This window comes from Amblyomma americanum, chromosome 4 (assembly GCF_052857255.1).
Source record: "Amblyomma americanum isolate KBUSLIRL-KWMA chromosome 4, ASM5285725v1, whole genome shotgun sequence".
Classification (NCBI taxonomy): Eukaryota; Metazoa; Arthropoda; class Arachnida; order Ixodida; family Ixodidae; genus Amblyomma; species Amblyomma americanum.
The window spans coordinates 98,952,393-98,967,661 of record NC_135500.1 but is presented as its reverse complement, the minus strand read 5'-3'; the positions used below and the strand labels follow the sequence as shown (position 1 = coordinate 98,967,661).

Genomic DNA, 15,269 nt, shown 5'->3' with positions numbered 1-15,269 from the left:
GAAATACAAGGAAGAATGCTTCTTATTTATTAGTTTTTTTAAAACATTTAGAGTCCATTTTTGGGCATTCTTGTTCACAAAAGCCCCAATTACAAGGATGAAGGGTCCACCCCCTTCATTCGAGCTTTTCGACCGCCATCCCTGTCTCTTGCCCCCCGCAGGAACGCAACCACTCTGTTGTAAATACTTTCCATGGTGACTGTTGGGGTTCTGCGCTGCACAGCAGCTGTAAAAGTAAAAAATAAACACACATATGAAAGTTATAATCAGTATGGTGGATAAAAATCACTTTTCACAGTATTAGTCACATCTTCCAGGAAATGCTTCATAACCGTATGCGAAGCTACAATGTGCAATGCTTGAAATATCAGCAAATTTCTTTTGCTATTATATCCATACAATAATAAGCATAAATATCCATCATAAAATAACCGAAAGGTGCATGAGCTTTCAAAGGACTATAAACAGCCCAATTTATTTTTTGCGTGTTTTCGTCTGTCAAACGATGCGTTAGATAAAAAAGTACATACATTACAGGGTGGTTTTTGCCACCAATCTCTGAATAAATTTTAATTTTCTTCTCTCATGCTGTTTTGATTTCATCGACCGAACGACGACTGTCGTCAAGTTGATGTTTTCGTCACATGATCCAACTAGACAAACAAATACAATCGCTGATATGTAGGTTTAATTCACTACGACATTTAGTTCAGCCTCTTCCAAGACTTGGAATTACAAAAAATGACCTGTCAGCAGTTATTTAACCGATTTTTATGCCTCATGTGAATTAAACACAAACTATACGTCGCACTCAATGTTCGACTGATAAAACCGAAACAGCGTCAAGAAGAAATTAAATTTTAAATTATTTATTAGTCGTACATACTAAGCGCTCAACCTGGCATCGTTCAGGATGTGGCCGTCCTCGGAAAGGTACATTGTGGCGACCACAGAATGGTAAGGCCTCGAATTAGCTTAGACTTGAAGAGGGAACGGAAGAAGCTAGTGAAGAGGAAGTCCATTAACGAGTTAGCCGTAAGAGGGAAAGTACATGAATTTAGCATAGCGCTGCAAAACAGATATTCGGCTTTTACTGAGGAAGACGATCTTGATGTCCATACAATGAACGATAATCTGACAGCGATCATTACGGAGTACGCAGTAGAAGTACGCGGTAGGATAGTTCGACAGGATACCGGACAGCTATCTCAGGGTACGAAAGATCCGATTAAGAAACGCCAAAGCATGGGGGCGTCTAGCCCTACCGACAGAATAGAACTGGCAGAGCTATCGAAGTTAATAAGTGCATGGTAGCCGACATAAGGAAGTTTAATATGGAGAGAATCGAGCATGCTCTAAAGAACGGAGGTAGCCTAAAATCGGTGAAGAGGAAACCAGGCATAGGTAAAAACTAGATGTATGCGTTAAGAGACAAGGAGGGCAATGTCATTAGCAATATGGATAAGATACCTAACGTAGACGAAGAGTTATACACAAACCTGTACAGTAGCCAACGTAATCAGAGCGTTAATGAGAAAGACGGCAGTGCACAGCAATGCGGCATCCCGCCAGTAACGAAAGAGGAAGAAAGCCTTAGGAGCAATGGAAAATGGAAAAGCAGCTAGAGAGGATCAGGTAACAGCAGATCTGTTGATGAATCGAGGGGACATCGTGCTAGAAAAACTAGCCACCCTGTATTCGCAATGGCTTACGACCTCGACCGTACCAGAAGCTTGGAAGAATGCAAATATTCTCTTAATTCATAAGAAGGGAGACGCCAAGGACTTGAAAAATTACAGACCGATCAGCTTACTATCCGTTGCCTACATAGTATCTACTAAGGTGATCGCTAATAGAGTCAAGGCAACCTTAGACTTTAATCAACCAAATGATCAGGCAGGCTTTTGTAAAAGATATTATACAATAGATCATATTCACACTATTAATCAGGTGATAGAGATATCCACAGAATATAACCAACCTCTATACATAACCTTCATTGATTACGAGAAATCATTCGACTCAGTGAAAACCTCAGCAGTCATAAAGGCATTGCGTAATCAGGGGGTAGAAGCGCCTTATGTCAAAATACTGGAAGATATATATAAGCATCTGCACAGCTACTATTGCCCTGCATAAAGTCAGCAATAAGGGAGGGTGTCAGGCAAGGAGAGACGATCTCGCCAATGCTATTCACCACCTGTTTACAGGAGGTATTCCGAGGCATGAATTGGGAACAGCTAGGAATAAAAGTAAATGGAGAATACCTAAATATTCTGCGATTCGCTGATGGCATTGCCTTGCTGAGTCACCAAGGAGGTGAACTGGAAGTCATGATCAATGAGTTAGACAAGCAGAGCAGAACGCTGGGTCTAAAAATTAGCATGCAGAAAACCAAGGTAAACTTCAACAGTCTAGCAAGGGAACAGCAGTTCACAATTGGCAGCGAGATCCTGGAAGTTGTAAAGGAATACGTCTACATAGGGCAGGTAGTGACAGCTGATCCGCATCATAGAGGAAAAGAACGAGAAGGATAAGAATGGGGTGAAGCGCATATGGCAGGTTCTCTCAGATCACGAGTGGCAGTTTACCGATTTCCCTCAAGAAAAAAGTGTACAACAGCTGTATCTTACCGGTACCCACCCACGGGGCAGAAACGTGGAGGCTAACGAAAAGAGTTCAGCTTAAGTTAAGAACAACGCAGCGAGCCATGGAAAGAAAAATGATAGGTGTAACGTTAAGAGACCGGAAGCAGGCAGAGTGGGTGAGGGAGAAAACGCGGGTTAGTGACATCCTAGTCGAAATCAAGAGGACGAAATGGGCTTGGGCAGGGCATGTAATGCGAAGGCAAGATAACCGCTGGTCCTTAAGGGTAACGGAGTGGATTCCAAGAGAAGGCAAGCGTAGCAGGGGGCGACAGAAGGTTAGGTGGGCTGATGAGATTTTTGCAGGGAAGAAGTTTGCAGGCAAATGGTGGATGCAGCTGGCAAAGGACAAAATTAATTGGAGAGACATGGGAGAGGCCTTTGCCCTGCAGTGGGTGTAGTAAGGCCGATGACGATGGTGGCATGTATAGAATGTCTAACGCATGGTTTGGAAGAATAAAACACAAGCAAAAATGGGCACCTGTAGTCCTTTAAATTTGGATGCCTACTCAGTAATTGATAACGGAAGTGCTGAAAACAACACCAGGTGGATTGAAAGCAGCTTTCTCATGCAATTAGATGGTGTATTCACAAAATGTCCATAATCTTCAGAAGATTCACATATACTCACCAACAATTGCGCTGTACAGGCGTAGGGTCTTAAATGCTTGTTTTTCGCCCCGCCCTTCCAATGTGTACCTGAGGGCCACAGGAGTCTTCACTACAGTCTTTATAATAAGTTTTGAAGCCTCATCAGCTGTCTCACCCCCAATGAGTGCTAGCTTTTTGATCTGAAATAGCTTTACAGATTATACAAAGCAAACTATATCATGAAAATCATACATTGAATCTTTAATAAAACTCCCTCTTCGAGGAACCATGCGCCACTCAACAAAAATCAGAAGCATGTAGAACAGGATCATACAGAGGACTCAAAAGACCTATGATCACAGTGGTGTAACTCAGCCTAACGATAACAGTATTATCTGTTGTGTTCTAAAAGCCCATCTTTGCATCATGATATTAACTTCCTTTTCTGCATGACTCAATGGCATATGCTTCCCAAACAGTAAGATAAGGGAGAAAAAGTGAAGCCATTACTTTAAGGCCACCTTGAACCATGACAAATTTGTAGTCTGGAGCTACATGAGTGATGTAAGCACATAACCGTCAGTTGCCACTATGAACAGCAAGGCTAATGCTTGTGCTAATTTCTTGTAGTAGTATAGATATTATCTACAGCAAATTCTCATTCAACTACACTTGTACAAAATGAAGCTTTCAGGTCTACAATTCCAAACGCAACACGAGGCAATTTACAAGTCCCAACTTAATCTGAAGTGGACTCACCATATGTAGTGGGCTGAAATTAAACTGCACCTGAAAAAACACTATGCATCAAAATTATATATAAAGGAATCAACACATTGCCAGCAGTTCATAGGCACAATTGAAAGAAATGCAATATACCCAGTTGAAAAAACACCAGCCCGTTTCTGGTGTTTACATCGAACCGGCTTTTCTCAGACACAGATTCTGGTGTGACCGTGTCTGGTGTTCCGACCAGACCGGGATTTCAGACACGGGTCCTAATGTGGCGTAGTATGAGGTGTTTTAGTGTGTTCTGGTCTGGTGTTCTGTGCTGTGACCCGGTTGTCTGATACCAGCGCTGGTGTGCTTTGGACCCGGTTGACTGATACCAGCTCTGGTGTGCTTTGGTTTAGTGTTTTCTGGTGTGGTCGGTGTACGATTCGATTTGGTGTGGTTGGTGTACTGTACAATGTCGTGATAGAGATGCTGTGAGTTTGGACATACTATCGTGAGCAAAATTAGGAGATCCCTGCGAACGCACGCCAAATGGAAAAAAAATGGCAAGCACTCCTGATTTCGAGACAGGTGCACTAACATCCACCAATCTCGCTGCGCCGGTCATGATGGCACGAGCATTTCATCAGGTGGAACCTGCATGCAGTTAGGCATTGTGTGGCACACATTCGCAGTGTAATAATTTTTCACATGATTGTACACTGGAGCATGCACATAACCACATCATTTCTGTTCTTGCCGAACATAAAGAGCAAGCACGTATCGTAAAGAAAGAAAAAATGCTGACATTTGCTCAAAAGCATCCCTACCTTTATTTTTAGACAGAATTTGCAGTATAGTCAAGATGGAAGCCCCTTGCATCATAACGTGCATATTTTCAGGAAAAGTCGAATATGTTGCATTTCCCAGATAACAGCTTGATTCCAGCTGTGTAGTCACAATTCCAGAAGAACAACGAAAAAAATCACGAATCTGTGTGAAATACACTATAATAATAACAGTACAACGACAACTAGCCAATACTGCCATTAAATTTAGCTCAGTGGTGCAAACATATACTACACATTCAATACGACTTGCAATGCCTCTGCAGTGAATCAACTTTCTTGTGCTTTATAGTAAGTCAACGCTACTCACATAAAGCACCCCACTTGCATTAATTTGATTGAAATCAGTTGCTGAATGAGCTAGTATTTCATACTTTCATTCACATAGTGTGACGACGAACACGGACAAGAGGGGAGACGTCCAAAAACGCTTTGAGGTGCCTCCCCCCTAGCCCCTGTTCGTTATCATGTTGTGTGAATGAGTGTGAATTATTGCGTTAACTTTTCTTTTGTATTCATAGCTAACTGCATATATTTACACCACAGCTGGGTACGCCTGCATCATAATCTGAATTCCTATCATATTTCGGCGTTGCAGTTGATATTGAGTTTGACGGTCCTTCCAACACAAAGTCAAGCTTTCTGAGACAGTCCACAGCACTATATCATCTCGGATCATTTCATTCATTACCAGGCTAATAGATTCTAATACTTGGTAACCTAGAGAAATAAATTGATATGAAAACTCTACTGCTGCAGAAAACAAAAAGTTAAGGGGAATTAAGGAATTAGAAAAATGATTTAGAAGATGCCAATAAAGATGGACAGAAAAAGGCGATAAGATGTCGTTTCATTAAAAAAATATTTGATGCGAGTATATGTCTGGGTGACCAAACCCATGTATTGAGACTTTTTATGCACACAAGGTGCAAAACAGTAAAGTACTGGCTGGCTGCATCCATTTAGAAGACCATTCCTCTTCATGTCTTCCTATTTTGGCAGCAAAGCATAAACAGCCGACTGCTGAAATTTATTTTAAGCTGAATGCCACACACAAAACGACAAAGCTGGAATGTTAATGATTCGAAAGGAAACCTTAAACAAGAAGCTCTCAATCCTGGCACTGGTAAAACCGCAACAGATGTGCAAAAAAAGCTGCCAGATTATTTTTCCTGCTGAATGTATTGAAACCAAATCTGCCTGAGCGCACATCAGGTTTTCTTTCGGTATAGCTTGCTATACACATCCTGAGCCTCTGGTGCAGTTCACTCCACACTACCTGCAAACACTTGCACACCTACAAAACCCACTGTAGATTCTGCGTACTGTACACTGCTCACTATGGTGCCTTGCACTCCGTCTTCCAATGAGATGCACTTCATCTTTGGTACTAGGCGCAAACACACACAGAACACAAGAAAGGGAATGGGACAAAGCGCCACTTACAACTGCTTTATTCGGAGGCACATCACACACTTTCTTAAACGCAAGGAACACAATCAAATCAGGATCGATAAGCACGTGCACTGGTTAAAAATTTTTTTTCCGCCTTATACAAAGATACGGATGGATCACTGACGCTCATGTTTCCTTTCTCTCCGATAAAAGAAGCTTCAATTAATTCCCGAGCTTTGGTATCTTTACTGGAAGCTATAATCCTCGCCCCTAAAAAATATGCCTCACAGGAGCGCGACGGGAAGGACCTAATATGCTTCAGTATTTTTGGCCCTTCTTTATTTTGCTCTAGATTTTTCTCATGTTCCCTAATGCGGTCATTGACGCAGCACCCGCTTTGCCCTACGTATGAGTGACCGCATGAGAGGGGAATTTCATACACCACCCCTACGGCGCACTTCAAAAACGGTCGCCCATGCTTAGTGCCGCATCTTTTTTCCTCTTCCCGAACTCTTTCGATACACGAGCACAGGTTTCCGAACTTTTGGGGGGCTGAAAACACAAGCGACACCCCCCATGCCTGCTTGCGACCTTCTTTAAATTGTGGGCCATCTTATGTACATAGGGCACCACTAGCGGTCTCACCACCTCTTCTCGAGGGGGACCTTCCCGAGCTCTAACCGTCACAGTCTTCATTTTTTGCAGTAGGCTTTCTGCGACTGCCATTAGGGAACATGAGAGAAATCTAGAGCAAAATAAAGAAGGGCCAAACATACCCAAGCATATTAGGTCCTGCCCGTCAAACTCCTGTGAGGCATATTTTTCAGGGGCGAGGATTCTAATTTCCAGTAAAGATACCAAAGCTCGGGAATTATTTGAATCTTTTTTATCGCAGCGAAAGGAAACATGTTCGTCAGTGATTCGTCCGTATCTTTATATAAGGCGGAAAAGAAATTTTTAACCAGTGCACGTGCTTATCTTCCTGATTTGATTGTGTTCCTTGCTTTTAAGAAAGTGTGTGTGATGTGCCTCCGAATAAAGCAGTTGTAAGTGGCGCTTTGTCCCGTTCCCTTCCTTGTGTTCTGTGTGTTCGCGCCTAGTACCAAAGATGAATTGTGACCAACTCGCCCAAGAAGACGTTCTTTTGAGATGCACTTCTCTCGGTGCATCCACGCGTTAGGGTTCCAGTTACAAAAAAAATGTCTGAGATGATTATGAGTTCAGTGAATAAGCTTAACCAGTTGACTGGTTCTAAGCAGGCAGATCCCTTGCAAGAGCCGCTTCTCACAGCAAGGCAGATAACAATAACGGCTTCAGGACACTGTAGTGGAGCGCTCCAAATTAATTTAGACAAAGAGGGTTCTCTAAGCTTCGCTGACATTGTATGGCAGACCGGTGCCTTTTCCAAAGTAGAAATGTTTACTGTCACACATATACATAAGACACAAGTCGCGCGATCCCTCCCAACATGTATGCAACAAAGCATTGCAACCTCTTCGAGTCATCTCTACAGGCCCCACTGGGCCGTCCCTGCTAAGTGTGAAAAAAAGTGGCTAAGATAAGCTTTGTCATATTCAATGCCACAAACTATTTTTACAAACCATGCAGCCAAACAAGCAAAAGAGAGCTCAAGTACACCAATGCTTCAGTAAAAAGTGGCCAAAATTGTTTTACATGTAAACTTAAGTAGGCGAAGTTCGAACGTGATTTGCAAAACTGTATGCATAACAGCTAGACAAGAGAGCCGAGAAGGTAAGAGAAAAGATGGGCTCATTATGGGCTATCTTGGTATGGCATTCCGCACACGACGAGACGAGCACAGGAAAGAGTAGGACGACAGGAAGAGCGCAAACGCAACTTGATTTCTGCTAGCCAACCCGGGTCTAAAGCGTAACAAACCGATCGCAAAAGGTCTTGAAACCTGCGTACTTGACGCCGAAGGTCTGATCTTATGTACCTGCATATGCGCTTCAAAAGCTCCACTCTTGGTTTGAGGGGACCGAACAACGCACTTACATCTTTAGGAATGAGAACGTTCCGCAAACAGAAGGCGATGTACCTGGCACGGCACATTGAGCTGACATGAGGTCCACGCAGGCGTTGACTTGGACGTGCGAAGGATAAACATTAAGAAAAGGGCCCTCAGTGCTAGTCAAGTATTGTAGAACTTCTTGCTGGGCGAGTTGGTGCATAGCTTTTTTGGTATGGCGTTGAGCACGCGACGAGACGAACACAGGAAAGAGTAGGACGACAGAAAGAGCACAAACGCAACTTGATTTCCGCTAGCCAACCCGGGTATAAAGCCTAACAAAGCGATCGCAAAACGTCTTGAAACCTGCGTACTGGACGCCAAAGGTCCGATCTTATGTACCTGCATATGCACTTCAATAGCCCCACTCTTGGTTTGAGGGGACCGAACAACGCACATTTAGAACTTGCTTTTACGGCTTTTAGAACTTGCAACTTTAACTGCAATTTAGGGCTAGGGGCTTTTAGAACTTGCAACTTTAACTGCACAATTATTGAAAAAAAATTGACTTCATCTTTGAAAATCGCAGATTAGTATGTGTGGTAGCAAATACTCAAAATAAAAATATTAGGAGCACTGCCACTGTTTATATCAATACGCAGTGACTGCTAAGAGCAATTCTCTAATTACAGTTCTTGGCCATGCCCTTGTCAAGCAAGGCACTAATGCCGGTTGACCTGCAGTAAAGCTAATGTGTCCTCAAAATGTTGCCTAGTTAGCAAATTTCTTGTAGTCAGAATTGAACGAAATATTACTCAACATTTTTTGAGCTAGAAGCGCATGAGCTATTGATATAGTCTAAGGCAAACAACTTAGTGCCTTAGAATAGTGTTCAACAAGGGGCCCACACGCAGAGACGCTGGACTAGCCACTGTTCCCTTATGCTAAGTAATACAGGAGTGCATAGCCTGTGGTGTTCATGCTAAGAAATACAAAATATAAATCAAAACAAAACTGAAGTGCAAAGAAAAATTAAGGACAAGTTCCGTCATTACACCTTATGTGACACTAGACAGTACGTGTTCATAAAGAAGTAGAAAATGGTCCTTTCGAAAATTTTCACAATCATCAAATTTCCATGAGCATAGTCAGTATGCCTTTTCTTGACACAAAAGGTTTTCAGCGGCTCCGGTGCACTTGCTGCTGGAGCAGAATCCCGGTGTGCACCAATCACATTCCATGAAGGACCTGGCTGCCTTTTCCAAGCGTTATACTTATTTTCACAATGAAAGTTCCGTTGAGAGAGTTTGAGAGCTAGCAGAAACATGATTTGAACCCAATAGCTTAAGGAAATTTTAAAGTGGTCCGTAACATTATTCTTGTAAAAAGACAACTTCAGGTGTCAATACACATCAAACTCGCCTTCAGATCTCGGCTTTGGTGTGCTCATAAAGTGAGGGTGGGGTGCTTACTTATCATGACCAATTGGCACGGCTGGTACATTGTTCTACCTACTTCAATGATGAAGGCTGTGACAAACTATCCTCCAAAATCTGACATCTGGCATAAAGGCTGAAAAGCAAAAGCAAATGAAGGATCACTGAGACCTTAAATTATTCCCTACTTCCACAGTTATGCACATTATAAAGAAAGCTGAAAAACGGCACGAAGTTATACTGGTATTTTGCCCCAGATGCTCACTCATTTGAGCCTCATAATTCTAACTAAATCAACAAAAAATACATGACTGTTGAAGGCATAAGCTCCAGTAAAGCTCATCAGCAATGAGAAAAGCAAATTCTAACCCCACATAATCATACAAAAGACAGCGAACGAGTCCACTGTGTCAGTCACCAACTAAGAGATCATGTACAAACTATACACTGCAAATGTTTAAACTCTACATGAAAGCAAAATATGCCCTGCACTTGTGAAACAATTTTGTGTCAATGTAAGATTCTTGGCAACAGTAGGCATCATCATTAATGGCATATGCTAAAAAGGAAGAGGGCACCTAAATGATGTTGTACAATTTAGAATTCTGCCTTTCAGTAAACTATATTTTGTCTAGTACCATGAGCATCGTCAGAGGAAAAGCAAAAATGAAAGGAAAGCTGCCACATGTCATGAGGCCTGCCACAAAAAAAAAACACTGGAGAGAAGTGATGCACAAACATAAAAGAAGGGATGCACTACGCGATGACACCACACAAAACAACACAAAAAACAGGGCACAACCAATGGATGAAAAAAGAACAACAAAAAGAAGGCAATCAGTACTAAACACTGCTACCTCTGCAAATTTAGAACAGTGAAATGTGCAACACCAAAAAAAATAGTTCCAAGGATTATAAACATGTAATTTTGGTCCCATATTTTTTTAAATGCTGTATTAGACATTAGAATACATGAATCCCCAAGTGGTATTTGCCTACCATTAAATAATTTACAATTCCATTTCCTTCCCTCACGTTGTTTAGGCTTGATCAGCCTAATTATAGCCGTGATGCCTAGTTCGCCTTTAGGTCTACTGAGGCATAAAAAAAGGCTGCAATATAAACGTTTATATGCAGTTTTATTTCACTACAACACCTAAAACAGCCTGCTTCAAAAGCTGGAATGACAACAAATGTCATATCAGCAGTTATATTACCAGTTATATTACCTAAAAACCAACTACACGTCGCAGCCATCGTTCGGTTGATAACACTGAAACAAAGAGAAAGACAATTATAAATTATTTACCAGTCATTGAGCAAATATCACGGGTGGTCCATGTACATTAATGTCTAAGGCATCATTTGAAAGAAGACGCAAGTAAACATCTGGTGTCCATAGTATATGCAGTTTCTTTCAAGCTTTTGTTTAGCTATGATATCAGGTAGCATGCCGAAAGGCTGTCAGACAGGTCACTACAAGCTCCTAATTTCCTGTAAGTGTATTAGAGCAAGTATATTCACTGAATTTGCACAGTGTCGTCACCAAGCAAGTGAAATGGAAAAAAACTCACCGAGATAATAACGGAGGTAACAATTTATGGTGAACATTCACCTTTTTAATAAGCACTTTTAGCTTTTTTGTCCACAAGCTATATTTCAACAGACCCTGAAGTAGTTTGCAGTAGACGGTGCTTATTTTCCACTCATATCTAGAGGCAGTAAAAATAATTCAACTACAGTGAGAGGTTCGTTTAACAGTACCTCTTGCTAGGCTAGTTGGTGTAACATTGTGTAACAAAACTAAAAACAGCGCTAATATATACACAAACCACACAGAAAGAACAGACAGAACGGGCGCTGTCCTGTCTGTTCTTTCTGTGTGGTTTGTGTAAAAATTAGCGCTGTTTTTACTTTTGTTATACAGTGAGAGGCTGCAGAAGGGAAGCTTACAAGAGAAGCTGTCAAGTCTATTTAACATTTCATCTTTGAAGCGCATTCATAGCTGCACTATATAACACCGTTCATATTGTTTTCACTAAGTGAAATAAGACGCCTTTGCTGGAGCCGTCTCTGCGTAGTGCCATGTGACACCAGCATTAACTGCAGAAGGATGACATGGTTATCCTTCTGCTATAATTATCTATGAGGAGTGCCATGTGAGATGGCTACTAGAAAAAAAAGGATAAAATCATTGTTCTCACGCCGTATTATCACCTTAAAATGCTGCCCTCTAGCCCATTACTTCATATTGGAGTTTTTTAAAGCCTGTGTGCATTGAAGGGGGTATCTAGTGACTCAGTAACAGGTGGGGAGAGAACTAGAGATGGAGAAAGAGGAACTGGCTGAGCTGAGGCTATGCCACTGTGATCGTCGTTGCCGTGTCGCCTTGGAACTGAGCGGCCAGTTCCGAGCTCACTCGTGGTATGAGGGTTCGGGTCTCCCTTTTTCTTCCACCCTGTGTGTTATGATGTCAACTTTGCATTTTTTCCGTCTCGGCTTTAAGAAAACGTGTTAATGATTCTTGATAAAAAATCACCACGAAATTTTAGAAATGTCCAGAGAAACATTCCAACCACCACTATCAAGAAAAAGAAAATTGGTTGCTTGCTTCGGATTCATACACTCCCTACATTCTATTACGGGGAGTCTCAGATTCCTCGTTAGTCTTGGTAGGGGTTCTGAGGCCAGCCAGGACACCCCTGAATTTAAGCACTGCTTCTTTCTGAGCATGAAAGTGGCACTATCTGATGATGACCTATTGAGAAGAGACACACACGTTATTTTGAATAGCGGAATTCCAATACATGCCATCAATGTTCTGGTCCAAAGCAGACACTGCAACACATTGATCTCAACACAGAGGTTAAAAAACAGATCTTAGAAAACTCGATACATACTTGTGCTCTGCAATGTACGCTGAAAGGGCACAGACAAAAACAGCGCCAAATCTGGACAGTGGAGACATCCTCTCCGATGAAGCTCTTTTCAGACCTCTTCATTACTGAAGAGCAGGCACTTCACCTCCATAACATCATAATTTCCAGCTGTGTATTTTTGCACCCACAATGTCTTGCACTTCCCGATAATTATTTGTATTACTCGCATTTCACACAATCACAAAAAATGTTTAAACAGCCAAACTTCAAATACATACCGCCACTTGCTCACACTAGTTTTAATAAGCTCTGTACTACTTAGGTTATTCAAAACCACTTATTTGAAAGGGCTACAAAGTCTCCTTTTCTAGGGCTACTTCTTCGTCAACATTTAGCAACGATTTTTATTCATGGACGCCTGCAACTAAAAGAACTTTACAGCTGCAGGCAACGTTGCCAATGTTACAAAGTGATCGAGCAGGCAGCTCCCTGTTTGTTGGGGTATCGCTGCGACGCGTCGCTCAATTCACTCAGTCGCTTGCATGCCTCGACGCGTCACACCCCTCCCACTCTGAGCTTGACAGCTGGTGTAATCGGCTCGTAGAGGTGTGTTATAACCTTAAGACGCCACATCAGATCACTATAAAGACGCACATACGCGTAGCGAATTACACAACGCTAAACAGACCGAGCGGTGCACACTATCGGCAGGCCGCAACGGGCCGATACTGGCGTCAAAAACACGCGTGCAGGCAGTGCACGATCACGTCCCACGTCGAATAATGAACAGGAAGTCGGGCAACCACCTTAACGAAAGCCCAAAACATAGCCACGCAGTTTGCTGGGCGGTATACAATTGCCACATTTACATTTAGGACTCCTACGCGTGCCTGCCATTTAGCAAACGCATCTATGCATACACCTCGGCGCTCCCGTCACTACGCATACATTGTGAACACTGACAGACCAGCAGGTTGATGATTCGATGTGAAATACACTTTGCTTCCAAGGAAACAACCAGCGAAACACGCGCAATGCCGAAGAGAAACGAACAGGACAGAGCTGACAGAGCCTTTTCCCTTCCGTTTCTTCTCGCCTTTGTGCTCGCTCGTTTATTTACGCGGTCGCAAATTGCACGCACTCCTGCGCTACACTATGGGTCTCACCTGGAGACGAAGACTCGGCGCCTTGCAATAACCGCTTTCTTCTCTTGCTTCGCGGCGGCTGTAAGAAAAAAGCTGCAGCGGCCGCTATGGTTGAAGTCGAACGTGTTGTCAAGATGAAACGGCTCCATGCTTCTCGGCGTGCTCACTTTTTCACAAAGTACGCAAACGACTGCATTGCTGACACGCGGCGCAAGCTACGATAAGCAGGAAATCCAAACGGAAGTTTGAAGGAACGCTTTTGAAATCAGACACAAACAACACACGAACAGCAGTAGCACGGACCACGGCACGGAGCGGCGTAAGGCCTAGGCGGAACCAGATATCACGCCGTAATGCAAAAAGGGAGAGGGGGATTTCTGTGTCCTGCCACGTGACCTGGCAGCCTGCGCGCTGGATTTGAACGGCGTTGGGAAGAACGCTACGCGCCGGCGCGTGGCTATTAGCGTTGCGCGTGTCATGGCAAATAATTACTGCGAACTGTCACAAAATTGCAGCTAGACTAAGCCGCTTCGCACCTGCCTGTATCTTTGCCGTGCAGTTTTGATGTCAAAAGCAGGCGACAATGTTTCAGCTCCTTGCAGAACAACTTTACAGATTGTTTTCTTAGTTTTTCTCTTTTCTTTCTGGTCTTTTGCAGGCTAGATTAACGAGCTTCACTGCATAATTTTTAGCAAAGCACCAAGTATCTTCTAAACCGCATTTCGGCTTATGCTACCAAGATATGATCTGCAGAACAAGTCTGCTTTACTCAACTTCAAAAAAAAGTTAATCTCAAAGGTTCTGTTGTAGCTTTCAACAAAATTTGTATTACTGCAAAAGTTCATTAAATCGAAGATCAAGGGACCATAAAAAGTTTCAAATTATCTAATTACCCCCAAGAAAACTGACAAGAACCACTTGTGCCAGAGTATAGATCGGAAGAGGGGACCGTCTCAGTTATTGCTGACAGCCGGAATTTGTCTCCCTATGTGCTTTGTAATTTTGAAGCGCATATAACTTAAATTACATGCTTAATTGCATATTCTATGCAGGATCTATTTAAATTGAACGCGGGAATGCAAACTATTTGACCACATCCGTCTGGCTTCATCAACGTGCTGAGTGGGCAGCCCATATACCGAGCATATATATATATGCCCGCACTTCACCCATGCGACCATGCTCCATCGCTGTGGCACCCATGCAGCCCTTTTACATTGGATGTAGGATATGGAGCCAGGCTAATGTAGGAGGGACTACATGTCCATAGGTGTCGCCGGGCAACGATCGCTAAAATTACGCGTGATGTTTCTGCACTGTAAACTCCAAAAAAATCGACGCAGTACTTACGAAGGCTACAGGCAGAAATATAGTGCCTGTTTCCACACACAGTGTCGTCAGAGTAATGCACGGCAAGCCCCCACCGCGGTTGTCCGCAATTCACCGTCGTATAGCCCAGGTTCATGCACACACATTTTGCCACTACATAGTCCACACTTAGCCCTTTTCTACCAGATATGTAAGCGGTGAAGATATGGGAATGGCAGATATGTGCCCATACGCCACCCACGTATTTTCTACGCAGTACCCTTGTAGGTTGTAGGCGGGAATATTGGATGTTTGCCCACACGCAGTTAGCCTCCTTGG

General features: G+C 42.8%; 2 protein-coding genes across 7 annotated transcripts in view; one reads left to right on the top strand and one right to left on the bottom strand.

Annotated features, from left to right (window-relative positions):
- The window catches only part of LOC144129705 (uncharacterized), a 36,787-nt gene that overhangs the window by 20,458 nt on the left and 1,060 nt on the right, over positions 1–15,269 (top strand). The window lies entirely within an intron of this gene.
- LOC144128171 (uncharacterized) lies at positions 5–13,950 on the bottom strand. Of its 6 annotated transcripts, none has more exons than XR_013313721.1 (4): positions 4,781–6,244; positions 3,996–4,025; positions 3,277–3,344; positions 7–226 (listed from the first exon to the last, which is right to left on the bottom strand). XR_013313721.1 is itself a non-coding variant. In XM_077661273.1 (4 exons), the coding sequence occupies exons 1-4, from the start codon at positions 13,769–13,771 to the stop codon at positions 90–92; spliced, it is 363 nt and encodes a 120-aa protein (XP_077517399.1). In that variant the 5' UTR covers positions 13,772–13,937; the 3' UTR covers positions 7–89. The 6 variants fall into 6 exon arrangements, 1 of the variants encoding a protein (XP_077517399.1); XM_077661273.1 differs by lacking the exon at positions 4,781–6,244 and adding an exon at positions 13,644–13,937; XR_013313718.1 differs by adding an exon at positions 13,644–13,950 and having other exon boundaries at positions 5–226; positions 3,277–4,898.